The sequence below is a fragment of the Lycium barbarum genome, chromosome 9, assembly GCF_019175385.1.
Source record: "Lycium barbarum isolate Lr01 chromosome 9, ASM1917538v2, whole genome shotgun sequence".
Classification (NCBI taxonomy): Eukaryota; Viridiplantae; Streptophyta; class Magnoliopsida; order Solanales; family Solanaceae; genus Lycium; species Lycium barbarum.
Genome location: NC_083345.1, coordinates 116759025 through 116779321, shown reverse-complemented (window position 1 = coordinate 116779321; position 20297 = coordinate 116759025). Strand labels below are relative to the sequence as shown.

The 20297-nt window shown below is 33.5% G+C and overlaps 1 protein-coding gene across 1 annotated transcript; it reads right to left on the bottom strand.

The window, feature by feature from the left end:
- Positions 1 to 471: 471 nt before the first annotated feature.
- On the bottom strand, positions 472 to 11250 carry LOC132609586 (trihelix transcription factor GT-3b-like). The gene is made up of 2 exons (XM_060323646.1): positions 10821 to 11250; positions 472 to 1405 (listed from the first exon to the last, which is right to left on the bottom strand). The coding sequence occupies exons 1-2, from the start codon at positions 11145 to 11147 to the stop codon at positions 773 to 775; spliced, it is 960 nt and encodes a 319-aa protein (XP_060179629.1). The 5' UTR covers positions 11148 to 11250; the 3' UTR covers positions 472 to 772.
- Positions 11251 to 20297: the final 9047 nt, after the last annotated feature.

Genomic DNA, 20297 nt, shown 5'->3' with positions numbered 1-20297 from the left:
TCAAATCTAGTCATGTTGATTCACTCAGAGTATAGAAACTAGGAGCTAAGGACAATACTCCCTCGGTGCAAAATAATTGATATTTTAGGTTTGGTAAATTCACTTACTTCTGTCGGTATTATTTTCGATCTTTTTAACATTTCTTTTCACATGAAATCCAAGTCCATTTCATTCAATATACTAGAACTAAACACACAATTTTTCATCTTAATTATCTGACCAAGCCAAATAAAAAATATATCAGTCTTTTAGGTTGATTTGGTTTAGCTTGGTCTACTTTTGAAAGTATCCATTTGTTTCAAATTGTTTCTGTTTACCAAAGTTATTTGACCAGCTTTTCGCAGCCATAGTTTTACTTTTCCGTGTGAATTATTAAAACAATTTTGGGATTGAAAAGTGTAGCTTTCAGTACATAATTATCAACGAAGCCATATAATTCTACCCAAAGTATGTAAGCTGGAAAACATAGCGTCGTACAAATGCTTAGATTCCAATACTATGACTGCTTTACAAATCACAATACACCATTGATTTTTCATCAAATTACAGACAATTCACACTTATCCAAAGCTCAAAGTCAATCCTTTTTATCCACACTTAATTCAGCTCTCAATTAATTCCTCCTGTAAACATTTACAAGAATGAGAACATGAACTACGTATCATCTAGCTGTGACTTTCTACAGATTTGAAATTCCTATTTCTGTGTAAGCCAAACTCTCAACTCCCCAAATATTTTGGAATCTACCTAATTCAGAATACAATGAATCATCTCAAGGATGATTTTCACCAATGAGTTTGTTCAAAAGTGTAGTCAACAGCACATCCCTCTTTTCAGCTCGGCTCTCCTCCCTCATTCTTCTTTGCTCCTCCCTCTCCCTCCAAGCTTGTTCAATCATCATCCGATCCCTTTCTAGCTTCTCCATTGACGACCGCCATTCCTGCTCGAATACTTCTCTTTCGCGAGCATGCTTCTCCGTTGTCTCCCTCCATTGCATGTCAATCCTCAGCTGCTGTTGAAAGAATTCTTTAAGCATTTCTTGAATATTATCAACAGCTCTACTAGTGTTGTTAATACTCCCTAAGCTGGGTTGTCTAGAAGGTGGTTTTTCTGCATTGCTTGTTCTTGGCCGCTTTTCCTTTTCGGTTTTCTTTTTGGGAGCAATATTGCTTCTGTTTAACTTTACTTCATCACTCTCATAGGCATAACCTTCTTCATCTTCTGAGATATCCTCTGAAGATTGATCTCTACTTGTTCTTCGAGGCCTCTTCCTTGCCTGTTGGGTACCGGCCTCAGATTCGAGCTGTAGTCTATGTACGTTATTTGTATTTGCTGTAAAAAGTGCATGCAGCTCATCAAAATATGGAAATTGTCCGCCGTTATCTGGATCAGATGTTTCCTTACCCTGTGAAAGTTTACAAAGTACATACTCCATCAAACAAAATCTAAAAAAAAGAAGGCAAGTTTCTCTGGAGCAAATTAAGCATAGAAGGGTAAATTTAGAGATCAAAAATCAGATGATAAGATTGTGATCCTCCTATAAAGCATCTCGACTCATCTCAACTACAAGAAGCCTTCCAGACGGACCAACTTTCTAGACAAAGACCTTGATCAACATAAAGAATCCTTTGGTTATATATTATACAATAATAAGTACAGAATTCTACTAACTAAATAAATAGACTCCTGCAGAGTTGAATTTCAATAGTTGATGAATTTATAAAGAAGACAAACATAATGAAGGGCTTAATAATGCCGGGAAGGAGCAATACACTTTGGACTTGTACTAATAGGATCAATTTACACATGACCAAGAGTCAGGTTTTCTGTGTGAGTTACCAAAACCATGGAATTCTAGATATGATAGACACAGTTTGGAAATACCTTTCAGCCAAAATGGAATAAGATTAAACTGGATCTTACCAATAACCTGACTTAGATGAAAGAGGGCTCCAAGATTCATGCAGGCTGCAACTTAAATAAAACCGACTTTATAGTTTATACATTAGTTTTTATCTTGGCTCTGTTGGCTTGAGCCTCTTATAGTACTGTACTGTAGTAAGCATCCAAATAGATAGAATATATTCAAATCGGATCACTGCCCATTTTGACTTGACATGATTTCGATCCATTCGAGTGCTGTAAGTATGTGTCACAGCTCGCAGGCAGGCCAACTGTGGCTAAAATGTCATAAGGACATGTAGCAAATACTATTTTTGAACATGATAATTATTCTAAAATCCTATCCTTGTAATAATGGTGTTATCGTGATAATTCTACACGTAAACTAGAGGTATTGGCCCCACTTATCTTTTGTCTAATATTCTGACAACTTATATTTCCAATTCTGGGGAAAATATCTCTTAAGCTGCAGTCAAGACATGGTTCATCTCTCTCCCCAGGCAGGGTAATCGTTTTATATGAGAAAATAACTGCATCAGAGTTCTCCTCAGGATGCATTTCAATTCTTCAAAAATCAGGTCACAAGAATGAGCTGCTAGTGGAGGCACGAGTTCAAATTTAGGACTAAGCAAGAGCATGAGCTGTGCCTTCTATATCATATAATATACACACCCTTTCGTTACTCCCTCAACCAGCCGGGAAGCCAGAAATTTCGCGAAGGGTATTCAAAATTTGAAGAATAAATAAGGAGAAGAATTTATCAATGGGTGCACCGAACATTTTAAATCAAACTACATAAATTTAGTTAAATCATAAAAACACTTATACAAGAACTAGAAATTCTATAAATCAAAACTAACATAAAGAAGTCGACAGAAAAATTCCACTAGTTAAAGCAAATTTCAAATGTGATATTACAATTGAACTCTACAGGGTGTCATCTGTTTTTACAATAAACTCATTAGGAATAATACTAAATATTTTTTTCCCTACATAAGCCACTAAGCAACCAAGGCAATGCTACAGTAGTTGAAGGTTGGTTAGTTGAAAATTCATTGACGGACAATTAACTGTGCACATAGAACAAATATTACTTTTATACAGATGTATTACATCTTGAATAACTTTGACGCAACTAAGAGAGGTAAACCAACGATGAAGGGTGTTCAAAATGATTTGAACTTGTCATTTTGCTACATGGAGCTACTTTTTTTTTTAAAAACAAAACAAATTAAAATGCTGTTTGGTCAATTTGACTTTTTTTAATATTAAATATTAGGCTATAAACAAACCCTTAAAAGTCAATGTTCAAAAAAATACTCTCGTCTCAAACGCACAGAAGCTAGAAAAAGCGAGTCTCTCTCAAGTCTCAAAAGCCTCTGTGACCACCTTAGCTGAAGCTTGAACTGAACGCTGCAAGGCTTGGTTATCTGACTCTGACAATGTCCATTGAACCTGGTTCGGTTTTCTTCTATTGTTTATTTCTTTCAACAAAACTTATTTGGTCTAGCTGTTTGGATTATAATTTCAAGATAAAATCTAGTAAAGCTTGAACATCAGTGGTTGCTTTTTTTCTTTTGGTTGGGTGATGATTTTGTGCAATTACTCTTCTAGCTAAAATCCTTTACACTCAGCTTGAAGTTCCAATGAAGAATATTTCATAAAGCACCAAAACCAAGTTCAGCAACACAAAATCAACCTAACCGAGAATAAAACGCCGAATAAGAAATGCCATCGCATTCTTTTTAGAGACAAGAAATCGGTTCAAATGCTAGTCTAGCTAAAAAAAAACTTCAATTTTGGAATATCATCCAAACCATCGTGATGAAACAAAAAAGACGTACATTCAAAATGGTCCTTGCCAGCCTCGAAATCATTACTTCCCTCGGCCTGACTATTTTGATTAAGCGCGTCATTTTAATCCCAAATGATTTGATGATTATCGTGATTGGTTGGAGCATCCTGTAAGTACAGATGCGGCATATTGTTTGCCTTGTTATTAATTTAACGGCGAAAATACCCCTAAAAGTAGAGGTGACGTATTTTCAAGTAGACAGTTTAACAATATGGCATATAAGAAACAGATTTGAGAAACATTTTGGTGGATGAATATCATTAGTCAAGCAAAAAAGATTTATGAAGATCTAACACAGCAAGGAAAAATAGATTTATGTTGCAGTTGACAGATAATCTAATCAAGTTAAGCATGACTACTGGTTTAATGCTTCAATTGATGTGGTAAGACTTACTATAAATAAAGGATTAGCCTTTCACGTTCACGATGAAAGTGAATCGTCACCGAATAAGGATAATTTTATTGAAACTTTTTCACAATACGCATATAGATGTTATAAGATTAAACCTTTTGTATTGAAATTTGAAAATCCTCCAAAACAAAAATTCTCCACACACACACACACACACACACATATATTTCCAAAAAGAAATTGTGACCGCATATAAGATAAAAACAACTAAGGCTACAATAGAGGATCAAAATGGCGATTACTTTGCTCTATTAGTTGATAAATCTTTAGAAGTGTCATGCAAAAAGCAAACGGCTATTGTTTTACGATATGTTGATCAAAAGGGATCTATGATGGAGGTGCTTATTGAAATTGTCCATTTTCAAGATACTAGCGTTGTGTCACTAATGGAAATATTTATTGATGTACTTGCTACTCATTCTTTGAGTTTTTTCTTATGTATGTGGACAATTATGATGGCACAAGCAATATGCAAGGTGATATCAATGGTCTTGAGATGTTTAGTAGACAAAAAAGTAGATCGAGTCATTCTATTCATTGTTTTGCTCATCAATTTCAACTAACTCTTGTTGCAATTTCTAAAAAATGTGCTCAATTGAGAGGACGTGTATTATTGGTTTCTAATATTTAAAAATGTGTTGACTTTGAGAATCTCAAAAAGAAAAACTCCAAGAGGCACTAATATAGGTGAATGAGAAACGGGTGGAGGCTTGAATCAAGAACTCGGTCTCGTTGGAGCCAATGATACCATAGGGATATTACTATAAGTCGTTCAGAAACATTATTCTTCTCTTTGGCTATTTTGTTAATGTATTTACACATTTGTTGAAGATACAATTATACAAATACTTCATATGAAGGAGCTAAGCCAAAACAACAGTATCTCATCCATTATCTTTTGTAGTCTTCTTTTTATTACTTCTAAAATATCTCGATACTTTAGCTTTTTTATATAAAATACTTGGATCTGCAACAAAATATTAAGTACATCAACGATAAAGCCCATAGGAAAAAAAAAATTCAACCGACTTGTAGTGAAATCACTAACGAGTATCACCGGCTTTAACAAGACCGGGTTCTTGATTCAAACTTCTACCCATTTCTAGCTTACTCACATCTAATTTCTCTTGGAGTTGTCTTTTTGCATTCATACATTTATAAGAAATTCCCAACACATTCATAATACCAATAATACAAGTTCTTCTACTTGAACACACTTCTTAGAAACCATATCAAGAGTGAGTTGGTTAATGAGCAAACAATGAATAGTATGGACCGATCTACTATCTTGTCTAATCAATATTCTAAGACCACAGATATCACTGTGCATATTATTTACACCATCAGTAACGCCGTCCACGTACATAAAAAAACTTAAGGAAATGATGAGCAAGTACATTAATAATTGCTTTTCTTTAGATGAAACACTAGTATCTTGAACATGAACAATTCCAATGAACAACTCCATCTCAAATCCTTTTTTATTCGCATATCATAAAACTACTTTGCAGGATACATCTAAGGATTTATCAACTAGCAGAACAAAATAGCCACCACTTAGATACCCTATTATAGCTTTAATTGTTTCGATCTAACATACAGTCAGAAGTCTTTTTGAATATCTGCAAAAGTCATTTTTATTATTTTTAGAAACATTTTTCAGCACACAAAAGGTTTGATCTTATCATTTATATCCACGTACCATGAAAGAATTTCAATAAGATTATCTTGTTCAATGATAATCACTTTCATCATGACCGCGAAATGTCAAACCTTGATTTGAGAGCAATCATATCACATCAACTAAAGCATTGAAGCGAAGCAAGTATTCATGTTTAACTTGATCAGGTGGTCTGTTAAATGCAATGAGTCAACTGTTACAGTCGCATACGATCTTCAAAAATTCTTTTTGCTTGATTATGAAATTTATTTGGCACACCTATATGTTTTCCAAAGTTATCCTTCTATCTCTACGCTAATTATTGAACCCATTCACTCGAAAATACATCAACTCCACCTTGATTTAAACTTTTGCTTTAAATAAATAACAAAACAAATAATATGTTGCATCTTATACTTACAATATACTTCAACCAGTAACAATTCATCAAGCCATTTAGGAATAAAATGACGCTTTAATTCAGAAAAGTCAATGTGAGAGAAGTCATGATTTCGAGGTTGGTAAGGACTATTTTGAATGCATGTAATCCTTATTTTATCACGGGGAGATCTTTCAACTGGATCAACCTTTAGAGCATTTAAATTAATTTCTTGTCTTCTGAGAAGAATGAGACGGTTTCTGTTTGGTCTGCATTATCTTCTCGGTAAGGGTGATTTTGAGGTGCCGAATTTGCTTTTTGCATTTTGCATTTTGTGGGAATATTTCTCCATTGAAACTTCAAACTTAATTGTAATGTAATTTAATTAGAAGAATAGTCACGCAACACAAGCAAAAGAAAAAAAAAAGTTAAAGACAAAAACCAAAGCATTGATGTCCTCGCCTGTATTAAATTTCATCTCAAAATCATTATCCCAACCCCATATTTTTCTCTCTGTTTCACAAGAAGAAATAACAACTTTCTTTGTACTCTTTCCTCTTTTTTTTTTTTTTTTTTTTTTTTTTTTTGACGGGTGTAGTAAGAATTAAGAATGCATTTTGCAACTTCCGGAAACAAATCACTCGTACTAATTCTAAATTAGTTTCCTCCAAGTTGCAAGAAATGTCTTAAAAACACATTTGGCAAGTTAATTGAACCGAAGGAGATGAAAGAGAAATGACTTGCTGAAGGTGTGATATTTGGCTTTCTTCGGAGGAGGAGGATCAAACTGAACATTCCTCTTCAGTAGGGCAATGGAGAATTAAATAAAAGGAGTAGACTATAAACTTAATCCTAATAATTAGGGCACAAATTGGGGGAAAGTATACAGACCAACATTTTCAGGGAAATTATGGACGAGGATGAAGAATACTTACCCATTTCAAGTTGGAAAAGTGGTAGATCTGATAGTTGCAACTCCAACGAACATGGATGCTCCATTTTTCGATTTCATCGACGATTCACAAACACCACGACAGCTCAGAGATACAGAGAGGATGTGGAACAAGAAAGCTTGAAGATAAGAGTCACAGAGATGAAATTCATGGGAGGAATCAAGATGAAGAATCGAGACTCCTCCATTTTTTGTCTTAGCTACTGTAGAAGTAGGCTTTTCATTTTTGTTTTGTTGCTGAACTCTGTACTTTCCTTTTTTGATAAATAAAATACCCACTATGTCTGCTTAGTGGCAATTTAATTTTAAAAAAACCCTTATACCTAATAGATCCAGGCAACCTACCTTGGCTAAGGACTAGATAAGATAAGTTTATCCCTATTGAATCTCATGCAAAATACCTTGCCCTAAGAAGGACCGGGTAAGATGTTGATATTTCTTTTAGTTTGGTTACGAAGTACGAGAGCAGAAAACACTATCCTCTGCATTAGCATTCTCAATGCCCGCAGAGTTGGAAAGGAAGGAGCAAATAAATGTTTTTTTCAATCCTTACCGCTTTATCAAACAACTTGAAGGGTACGGTAAATATTTCTCACAGGAGAACTTTACCAGTTACCCAAAAAGAAAAAAAAAAACTTACAGGACAAGTAATCCAATGAGTTCTCTTTCCCCTCTTTGAACAAAAATGGTGTCAATCTGACTTTTGCAGTATGAACATACTTCAGAAGTAGCATCAGAAAGAAAATATAGCTGTTAGAAAAGCATCAGATAGTTGTCAAGCAGACTGTTAAAGGATCTAAACCTAAACGACAACTAATTCAACAAGGCAAAATCACCTGATGATGGTGAAGGCAAAGCATGACCAGAAAATCTGGTTTATCTTTCTCTTTCCCTTTTTTTTGGAGGGGGGAGGGGGGTTGGTGGAGTGTTAAATGAACAGAAAAACTGAGAAACAGAAAACTTTCCATCAACAGAAAACAACAAGCTCACTTGCCTTTGTTGACAACAAAAAAAGGGCAGCCCGGTGCACTAAGCTCCCGCTATGCGCGGGGTCCGGGGAAGGGCCAGACCACAAGTGTCTATTGTACGCAGCCTTACCTTGCATTTCTGCAAGAGGCTGTTTCCACGGCTCGAACCCGTGACCTCCTGGTCACATGGCAGCAACTTTACCAGTTACACCAAGGCTCCCCTTCCCTTTGTTGACAACAAAAGATGGAAAATTAAATAAAACACAAGAGAGGGAGGGGGAAAGAGAGAGAAAATAAAGAAATGAAAAACAGAGCAAAATAACTCAATGAAAGAACTTGTTCTCACTAAGAAAAGTTACTACATCGAATTTCTAGTACCTTTCAGTGAGCAATAATGTCATTAGAAGACTCATATGCAGACCCACGCACGTAAAACCCAACAAAGAATGTCTTTGGATGAGTTTCTTCTGGATCTCCATATTCTACTTATAGTTTCTCCTTTATCATTATCACTGTTCATACTTCACTATAGTTGGTATTATTATCATTCCTCTTTATCAAAGTCCAGTGTCCCTTGTCTTCTCCCAAATGGAGCAGTCTTGACACATGAATCTAAATCTCTTTAGAAATAACAAAGTCATTAGATGGTCTTGAACACACAAAATTACAAGAATAATACATGCACTGACTTACTTATCCTTCAGCTATCCCAATTGACATGTTAGGAAATCCACATCAGTATGTGCATATACTGATAGACTATTTATTTGGCAAAACATCTCTCAGGTGGTATATCATACCCAAGGGAAAATAACAAACCACACATGACATTTGCAGCAAACACTGGCTTACAAATTCCAGTTTTGGATCCAGCAAATGGCAACCATCCAAACAGTCCACCAGAGAAGAAAATCCCCGAGAATGAAGCATTTCAGGACGTCCTATTATATCTCCCAGAAGAATTGGGAGATATCATCTATCAAGCTATCAGCACTACCCCCATAAAACGAATGATGCCTCGTATTTCAAGAATCAACAACTCTACAGACATCCAAAAGATACTAGTACCTTTTTCCATTTTTTATGTCACACTTTCCATTTTGTGAGGTCCAAAAATATATACCATTCAATTCATATTCAACTTTCAGGAATTCAATGTCATTAGACCATTAAAAATCTCAAGTCTGATGTGATATTTTCTCTAAAATTAACAATTTAACCATTCTACTACATTTTCCACTATAGCTAATGTAACATATAAGCCAAATTAATGCCTTTACATCCCATTTCCAATCAAACACTGACATGTAAAGTGGAGCAAGAGAAGCAATAATTTACTATGCATTACTTTAGTTCCGATTTCACACTTCTCAAGTACAAAGTTCAAATGCACCAACAAATCCACAGTAGATAAATGCCGGTGAGAATGTCAGGATGGCAGATATGTTACTCTAAAAATTTGTTTTTCATTCAAACAGCATTCATAGGCACCAAAAATATACATATATAAAGCAAAGCAGAAACTATCACTTTATTAACCATATTCTCAGTCCATCCAAATCCTAACATATCATAATTCAGATAATTTTACTTCTAAAGGGCAATGCTGTCAGTATCAGTCAACCAAAATTAACAAATAAAAGAAGAAATTCTGACTCCATTCTCACTTACTAGAAACTCTCTTCGTTCCAATTTGTCGCGCATAGTTACTATTTGAGAAATCAAACAGTTTTCTCTTCAACTAGAACTTTGTATACATTCTTTAGATACTTCTAAATATAAGGAGTCGTTTGGTTAGAAGACAAATTATGTTAGGATTAGTTATGCAAGGATTATTTCTTATCGGCTGTTTGGTTTGTTGTATTAAAGATAACATGTGTTGCATAATTTTTAAGAAGAAATTATTTGTTTACAAAAATTACCCTCCACCTTATTTAGAAGAAGTGTTTGAGGGACCACAGGGGTATTTTTCATTGTTTTATCCCGGGATAATTAATCCCGGTACTTTTTCTAATGGCATAATACATACACAAATCCTCAAACTTGGCTTCAGCTGGCAAGTATGCCCTCCAATTTTGGGTGTGCATAAGTAGGCACCTTAACTTGGCTCCACTTTGTCAGTTGAACACTCCAACTTACAAAATGATCATCTAGACACCTCCAACACTTATGTGCTACGTCAGCATTTGTGATTACGTATTCAACTTCACAGAAGTCGTTTTCAACTTTATATAAGTTGAGGTGTCTACTTGTGCACACTCAAAGTTGGAGGGCATAGTTGCCAGCTGAAGCCAGGTTTGAGGGTCTGTTTATGTATTATGCCTTTTCTAATCCTGTTATAACTTATCCAAGGATTAGTAACCAAACAAGGGACAACAATGCTAAATTTTCATCCCAGAACTATTTATGCTTGTCCAGCATACCAAACGACCCATAACAAGTTTAAGCTCTGGTACTCTTTCTATTCCAATTTATGTAATAATCTTTCCTTTTAGTCAATCTCAAAAAGAATGACACATTTCTATATTTAGTAACAATTTAACTTTAAAATATTCATTTTACCCCTAATGAGATGATTTATAGTCACATAAGTTTCAATACCTTCACATAATTTGGGACGAAGGAGGCAGCACTTTTTACACAGCTTACTAATAAATTTACTAGGGATTGAGAGAATAATAATAATAAGTACCTTGTAACGATTAACCAAGTTGTTCCACTTGGTTTTACATTGTTCAGCATTTCTCCTGTATCCTCCTCTCTCATTCATCTTAACAGCTATCATCTCCCACATCTTCTTCAAATTGCTTCGTTTCGCCGAAGCAAATTCCATCTCAAATTCGCCTCGTATAGCTATGAAATCCCTAGTTTCCTGATTACTCCACGGCGGAACACGTTCGTCCCGATTAGGAAACTCATCGCCGGCGGCGAAACTACCGCCGGCAGAGGCAGCGCCGGGAAGAAGGTGGAGCTGAGGAAGCATTAAACGCTGGGTAAACTCATTGTTTCCACCAAACATTTTTTGAGTTGTGCTTTGTTTGGTAAACTTTTTTTGGAGGGGAAAAAGGGGAAGGGTTTGGTTTATTTTTAAGTGGGCGGCATTTGTCAACAGAAATTTAATAGTTTTCACTTCATTTGTAATTGTTTTGTTTCTGCAAAATATATTGGGAAAATTACGCTTTATGTCCATTGGGAGAAAATATTTACTTCAGGTAGCTTATATTTTGAGTTTGTCGTCCGATTTAGCTCATATTTGTGTAGAAATAATTTTTATACACTTTGAAAACTTGTTTAACTAAACTTCTAAAATCAGTTTATTTTGAAAAATATCTTTTTTGAAAAGTGCTTTTTAAAAAAAAATATTTTTTGTGAGAATAGTTTGTGTTTGGCTAATTAATTTAAAAATCACTTTTGAGCAGCAATTAGCGTTTGGTCAAGCTTCTAAAAAATATTTTTAAGTGTAATTTTCTCAAAAGTACTTGTCAAAAAAGTGTTTCTAGGAAAAAACTACTTTTTTTAGCTTCTGAAAAACTGTTTTTACCACTCCCCAGAAGTACTTATTTTCTCCCAAAAGCTTGATCAAACACCTCATTTTTTTATAAAATAAGTACTTTTTGAAAAACATAAATACTTTTTGAAAAACATAAATACTTTTAGAGAAAAATAAGCTTAGTCAAACAGACTATTATATTAGATTGACACGTTATGAATAAATGTTTTATGTTGAGCAGTATAGTTTCTGAAAAATATTTGATTGTTTGAATGTATTTTTCCTAAAAAATATGAAATATGATTTATAACTTTAATTTTTAAAAGAAATTAAAAAGAAAATTTTTAAAAATAAACAGTCGGACATAAAATATTACGCTATATAACTCAGTACACGATATTTACAACATTATACAATATTACACAACATAAAGTATTATACTTTTATTCAAGGAGGTGGAGGGGGAGCTACGGAAGCATTAAACGCTGAGGTAAGTGGACCGACGTTTTCATGGTCTCCACCAAACATTATTGAGATTTTTCTTTGTTAACTTTTTGAAGGGGAAAAAGGTAAAGGGGTTTGGTATATTTAAATGGAAAAAGAGAGAGATATAGGGTCAAAATTAGAAGAAGACTTTTATAGGAGGGGTTTGGCCGTAGAAACCAAATGTTTTTTCACTTTATTTGCAATTTTTGAAGTTGGAGTTAAGATGAATTTTGTTTGGATATAGTTATTTCAAATAATGTTAGGTTGTTTGAAGTACTGCACGTGAAATAACGTGAAAACAGGATTTAACATATTTATTTCATGATTGTTGATTTTCAAATAAATTGGAAAAAAATTCAGAAAAAATTGAATAATTTCCATGGACAAACGGGTTATTGAGCCGCTGGGAAAGATGTGGAGGGGGAGCTGAGGAAGCATTAAATGTTGGGTATGGGTTCCAGGTTTTCATTGTTTCCACCAAACATTTTGGGGGTTGTTTTGTTTGGTAAATTTTTTGGAGGGGAAAAAGGTGAAGGGTTTGGTTTAGTTAAGCAGGCATTTGGCTTGGCCACAGAAATGCAATATTTTGTGCTTTATTTGAAAATTTTAATGGGATATTTTTAGAAATATAGGTTTTGAAAATATTTACGATACGTAGCCTAATATACAATATTATATAATACTAGACTTTTTTAGTCTCATTTTATATGAGGGTGGTATGATTGGGTACGAAATTTAAGAAATAAAGAAAGATTTTTTGAAATTTATGGTCTAAAATAAACCATAAATATTTGTGTGACTAAAAATCATTTTATTAAGGATAAACTGGGAATTTTAGAGTTAAATTATTACTAAATATAAAAAAAATGTCATTTTTTTTGGACTGGCTAAAAAAAAACACAAATTTGGCCGGAGGGAGTACTTTATTTGAAAATTTTGAAGTTGAGTTGAAGATGGAATTATATTTAGTTATACTTTTTTACAAAGAATATTTGATTGTTTGAATGTAGTTTTCTTAAAAACATGAAATATGATTTATACCTCTAATTTTTAAAAGAATCTTTTTCAACAATACACTGTCCAATATAAAATATCAAGTCATATAACCCAATATACAATATTAAACAACATAAACATTAAGCCACTTGTACTGGGTAAATGGTCCGACGTTTTGATTGTCTCCACCAAACATTTGAATTTTTTGGAGGGGAAAAAGGTAGAGGATTTGGTTTATTTAAGTGGAAAAAGGGAGATATAGGGTCAAAATTAGAAGAAGACTTTTATAGCAGGGTTTGGCCATAGAAATCAAATATTTTTTACTTTATTTGTAATTTTTGAAGTTGGAGTTAAGATGAATTCTGTTTGAATATAGTTTTTTGCAAATAACATTAGGTTGTTTGAATATACTGAAAATGAAAAAAATGTGAAAATAAGATTTAGGTGCTTATTTTTATGGTAGTTGATTTTCAAATAAAATGGAAAAAAGATTTAAAAAAAAATTGAATAATTCTCGTGGTCAAACGTGTTATTGCGAAAGAGGTGGAGGGGGCGTTGAGGAAGCATTAAACAAAGGGTATAAAGGTTCGAGGTTTTCATTGTCTCCACCAAACATCATTATTGGTCCTTTTTTTTTTCTTTGCTAATTTTTTTAGAAGGGAAATAAGTGAAGTTTTGGTTTATTTAAGTAGGCGTTTTGGCATAGATTATTAAAGTTTTCTTTTTTGACTGTCCAAAAAAAAATGTCACATTATCATAATAAGAAATAATTTAACTTGAAAATTCATATTTTAACCTTCATGAAATTCACACAAATGTCTATAATTTATTTTAGATCACAAATTTTAAAAAAAATCCTTTTTTTTTTAAAATTTGGTGCTTAGTTTAACATTCTCATATATAATGGAATGGAGGGATTAATATTTTTCAAATTTTTGAAGTTGGAATTGTGTTTAGTTATACAATCTGCAACAAAAATATTTGGTTGTTCAATATCCTTTTTCTAAAAAGCATGAAATATCATTTATAACACTAATTTTAAAAGAATTTAAAAAAAAAATATACAGTTCAACATAAAATATTACGCCACATAGGTCATAGCTCAGTATACAATATTATAACATTATACTTCCTCCATCTCAAATTATTCGTCTTTATTATAAAAAATGGTTATTTCAAATTATTTATTTTATAATATCCCTTGAGAATTAAGTCACTTTTATACAAGAGGTGGAAGGGAAGCTGAGGAAGCATTAAATGCTGGGTAAATAGTCCAAGGCTTTCATTGTCTCCACCAAACATTGTGGGTTTTTTTGTTTGTCAAATTTTTGGAGGCAAAAAAGGTAAAGGGTTTGGTTCAGTTTCGTGGAAAAAGCAGCAAAAAGGGGAGTTTTAGGGTCAAAATTAGTAGAAGACTTTTCGTCATTTTTTTTTACAGTTTCTTCATAGGCAAGTAAAGAATAATGGTGGATTTTGAAGGGTAGATTATATACTCTACTTCTTAATCCTTCTGTTACAATTTTTTTTTCTTTCTTTTTTGCTAAACAAATTTCTTTTGTAAAGTGATACTCCCTCCGTCCCATAATAAGTGTCATCTTAACAAAAAATATACATATTAAGAAATCAATAATACAATGTGAAGTTTATCAAATTACTCCTATATCATAAAAATAAATTACTTTTACCTTTTGATTAGAGCATGCACAAGAAGTAAACTTTTGACATTAGTAATCTAACAATATCAAGTTACTATGTGGTTTTTCCAATCATCAATTAGATGTTACTATATTGTCTAAGGATAGAATTGGAAAAAAAAAAACTAGCCAATTTATGTTTTAGTTTCCTAAGATGATATTTATTATTGGACAAAAAAATTTAGCTAAGGTGACACTTATTATGGGACGGAAGAAGTACATGGTAGCTGGCATATAACTTGACTATTTTTATGTGTTGATTGTTGCCTTCTACAATGCCGATATTGATTAATTCCTCCCCGAGGCCTAAACATGTCAAAATAAAGCATCTACCAATTTCTGCTCTACTTCATCTTGAACAACAACTTTGATGATGGAAATTGACCATTAATTCTTTCATGTAATGAAAAGAATTTCAAAATTTTATATAAAACCTACATATAACACGTGCAGCAGAACAATAGAATCAATATTGAATTAAGAACTAGGAAAAATGTGGGGACTCCCCCAAATTAACAAGATGTGAACCTAAAATTTGAAGGAAGAGGTCACAAGAGATCTAAAAGCGTGAAAGTGGGTGCACACTGGATGAATAGAATATGACCATAGAACTTTAATTCTTTCTTTTTTATTTATTTATTGTATCAAGGATAGATTTACTATTTAAACAATTTATACAAACACACTCATTACCTTCCATCTAAGTACTTCCATGAAATCGAACACTTTTTTGAAAATATATAATTTGTGCCAAGTTTATATCTCTTGTCACAAAAAACATATGAATCATAATATATTGTTATGTGCTTAAAGAATTCAAGCACAATTCTGTAATCTAAGAACCTAATGAGAGAATAGCTCCTGAACAATATACAGAAATTAGGGTAATTGAGAGAGTGAGTTTAGAATGAAGAAGAAAACATATTATTCATCAATGAATCAATTACAATGGGGACTGCTATGTATATACTTTGCTCCAGTTGTATATCACACAAACTGCTACTAACCGTGTACTAAACTCCAACTAATTGCAACTAACTCTTTAACAACCTTCTAACGAACTTTCCCCCCTAGATGACCATAATACCCCTGCCTTATATTTGGCATACAACAAGTCCTCCCCTCTCAAAAGTCCTTGTCCTCAAGAACAAAGTGTGGAAATTGCTGAGTAAATGAATGTGCATCAACCCAAGTGTTGTCTTCAATGGGGCAGTTGAACCATTTGACCAAGAACTGAGTGAGTTATCTATGATGCTTAGTGTAAATTATCTATGATGCTTAGTAACTCTCCTGGAGTCCAAAATTTGCTCAGGTTCAAGAATGATATAACCATGAGGAGAAAAAGTAACTGGTAAATCAGGAACAACATGCTCAAAACCAACATGCTTTTTTAATTGAGACACATGGAAAGTAGCATGAATCTTAGCCTGAGGTGGGAGTTGCAATTGATAAGCAATTTATCCAACTCTTTTCAGAACTGGAAAGGGACCAAAAAACTTAGGATTAAGCTTGTGATAAGAGATAGACCAGATCCCCAAGTGCAAATTCTCTGAATGACCTTTTCTTATCAGCATATGACTTCATTCTGGATTGAGCAACTGCCAATTGGTGTTTTAAATAATTGATAGTACTTTCTCTAGCCTGCAAACTCTTATCAACTTCATCCACCAGAGAAGTGCAGGTGACATAAGGCATGTGGATTGGAGGTTTTTTACTATACAAGACTTCAAAAGGAGTGAATTTAGTAGTTGAGTGATAGGTAGCATTGTATGACCATTCGGCTAAAGGCAAATGTAAGAAAGCTTGGTCTAAATGTTTTGTTCTTACTATTCATATTGCTGAGTTGATCATTCTTATACTATGAAAACTTAAGGCTGAAAATCATTTTGAGAGAATAGTATTTCAAGATTCATTACGTGTCCAAGACTTGGTTTCTGCTGGCCTACGTTACCTTTAATTGGTGGAAAGAATATTTATGGACTGGACGGTGAATAACCATAGGAAGGAAGCAAAGCAGTGGAACCTAGTGGCAGCATGTATTCTACGAGTATTATAAAAGGAAAGAAATAGCATATGTTTTGAAAGAAAAGCATATGCAACTTGTGACAGAAAAATAAGTGCTTGAATTTAGTTTCTTTTTGGTGTAAACTAAAAAGTTTACTGCTGTGATACATAGATTTTGTACTCACCAGAATGGTCTTTGTGCTTCGACCAGTTATATTTATTATCTGCAGTGTTCTGTGCACATGGTTCATCTTTTCTATCTCATAAGGTTGGTTCTTTTGGTTGCAAATTTCTTGGAAGACTATTAATCCTAGTTCAGAATGTTATTAATGCAACTTGAAATTTTTCACAGGGCATGAACAATCGTTCTTTAATTTCAACGGTGATTGTTTGTTATTAATCGAACTGCTAGTGCACATAAGTTAAAATCGTAAGTAAATTTTCAGCTAAATTCCAGATTCCTCAAGTAGTTTTAGGATGCTATATCCAGGTGCTGTGCTGTTGTCCCTTGTTGCATAACTGGAATATCATAGGCGTCTAGTCAAGTAATGCATTTCCTCTTGATTGTTTCATTTGCAAATTGCAATAAGTAATGCATTGTTTTCTCGTTTTGATAACCTAAGGAGACCATTTACTGAAGGGCCCTCAAGAAATATCAAGTAAAAAACATGAAAATTTACTTCATGTAGTAGACATATGGTCATAACATTTAGTCCATATACATGAATAGGGGTGGCAAAATCAACCCCCAACCGCTCAATCCGTCCAGTGTTTATATGGGTTGGGTCATGACCCATTTGTTGAGTTGACTCAATGGGTTGAACCCAAAATGACCCATCAAATCGGGTCAAGATAGTGTAACTCGCCGGTCAAAATATAACCCTACCCAAACAAGAAAACCATGTTAGAAATGAAACAGCTAATTAGGATAAGATAATTTTTAAATTAGGAGGGTTTTAGTAATCTCATCATTAATTAATGCTCATATATATGTTAAATTTCCTATTATTAACTTTGAAGTTTTAAAAATTAGCGCATTATGCTAGAACTTTACATCTTTCGTAGAATAAGCCAAATTAGTAACCATCGCAACATTAGTAATTTTTACTTTTATTTCTATAATAAGTCGTTATGCGTTAGTAACCAACCGGTAAAAATTTATTTATCCGTACCGAGTGTTTACGTCAAATTCATGTAAATAGTAAAAAACACACCTCACTCGCAAAAAAAAGTGATACGTCAAATATGTTTTTGACTATTATCTCTTGTTTTTTTTTTTTTAATTTTTCAATTAATTCCTTTAATTATCCGTGTGGAGTGCCATTTGGCACCATTTTCAAACCAAAAAAAAAAAAAGAATATACACCACACACTATCAGATACTAGATGAGATGTGTTTTGATAAATAACTTTTGATAGTTTAGATATGAAACGTCAATACCTAATAGTTCAGGTAGGAAACTCACCAAAAAAAGTGATACTTGAGATGTGTTTTTTACCATTATCTCATTTTTTTTAATAAGAAGTTGTTATGTGTTAGTAAATAATTGGTAAATACTTACCTGCTCGGGGTGTTTACATGAAATTCATGCAACACCCGGTGTGGATAAGATTTACCGTCAATAAACGGATCATAACCTAGCTCACATAACGACTTATTATAAAATTTTCTACTAATGTTTAGATTAATTAAAAAAAATCTACTAATGTTTAGATTAATAAACTTACCCACGCTGGGTGTTTACACCAAACTAATAGCCGCATGCCGTGTGTATGAATAGACAATAACATCACTTAATCATGGTTAATTAATGTATATATTCACTCCATTAATTACTTAACCTTAGTAAGTTACATGAATTTAGTGTAAACACCCAGTGCGGATAAGCACTTATAGTTTATTAACCTAATCCGTTTTGATCCGCCCAAATTCAAACCAACCCACTCATTTGCCACCTCTAACATGATCAAACACGGTACTTAAATGCAAGGGTGGATGGATCATTATAATTTGGGGTTCAATTGAACCCCAAACTTTCGATGCGGTGTACAAATTTATAGGTAAACATTTACTAAATTTACAATAAATAGTAGATATGAACCCATAAATTTAGAAATATAATGATTCAATGCTAAAAAATTTAAAAGTTGAACCCCAAGAGTTTAAATCCTAGATCCGCCTCTGCTTAAATGCTACGTTGTTTAATATACAAAACACCTACTATAGTCACCAAGTCAAAAGTAATGCTCATCGCATAGGTTGAAGATGAGCCAAAAAAAAGGGATCATTAATGAAAAGTTGGAGCTTGTCCAATTAACCAAAACTTAATGATGGTTGATCTCACCCAAATAGAGCACACAGATATAGAAGATTCATACAGCTGATTTTAAACTTTAGTGTGAACAGGCCCAATAACTTGTTAATCATTAATACACAGTTTGCAAATTTTACAACATAATTTGAGCCGCAGATCTATCCGAAGTATGCAATCATTCGGGGTTAATTTTAATCCGAGTCCGCATAAAAAACACTCTATGGCTCGCACATCAAATTTGTGGATAGCAAGAGAAACCAATGCAAATTTGTTCGAATTCACAAGGCAAAACAAGTTTACACAAAAAAAATAAAAATGATCTAACTGTTCAATTTTGTGTAGTCTTTATTGAGGCTACAACTAACAGATATTTTAAGGCTACACAATCTAACATTAGATGTAAATCACTGATTCACAATGTCAACCAAGTAAAGTACTTTTTTTTTTTAAAGCAAAACAGCGCACAAGGCTAGTTGTGAATTTATAAAATCAAATCAGTTCTGTACAGAGAAAGAAAAGAAAAAAGCAGTGAAAATTACAAGGCCAAAAGTGCCTAAAGCAAAGTGTAAACAGTTTAAGCAACTCTATCTAGCCTAACATATGCATCTAATTTTCAAGTCTTGGTTTGATTCCACTTCAAGTCACCTCAAGCTCTCACCAGTTGCTATGAAATCAAGTGCCAACAGAAGGATCCTTCCAACTTGAAACTGTGCAAAATCAGGCCTGAAATACTTGCCAAAAACTGTATAAAAACTGAGTCACACTGTTCTTGATGTCAACCTCTTCAATCCTCTATCACTAAGGAAATTCTTCCAATAGGCTAAACATGAAGTTAATACCACACATTGGATAGACGTTGCATAGTAACAGATTCAAGTACAAATAAAACTTTAAATTGTTGGTCAACCTCTTCTCTGAAAGCTTCTTGTCAACAATGATCTGCAGCTTTCAGTAATGCTACATATGGTGTATTTATGTTCATGTCTTAATCTGGTTCTTTAGGAATTACTGTCTTGAACCTGAGACTTGGTAAATGCATCTTGTCTATGTTTACTAGCCTCCTAGCTGCTGTTGGTAGTTCAGTAAATGAATCAAATTGTAGTGTACCTGCAAAATTAGAAACATAGTTTAAAAATCAGCCAGTTGGTTGCCTTCTCTCAGCACATGTCCAATCTGTATCACTC

Bases quoted from the DNA above. Each gene is read 5' to 3' on its own strand.
- LOC132609586 (XM_060323646.1), bottom strand. From the start codon at position 11,147: ATGTTTGGTGGAAACAATGAGTTTACCCAGCGTTTAATGCTTCCTCAG. The intron at 1,406-10,820 runs GTACTTATTATT...AAACTTTCACAG, and splicing joins ACTTGGTTAATCGTTACAAG to GGTAAGGAAACATCTGATCC.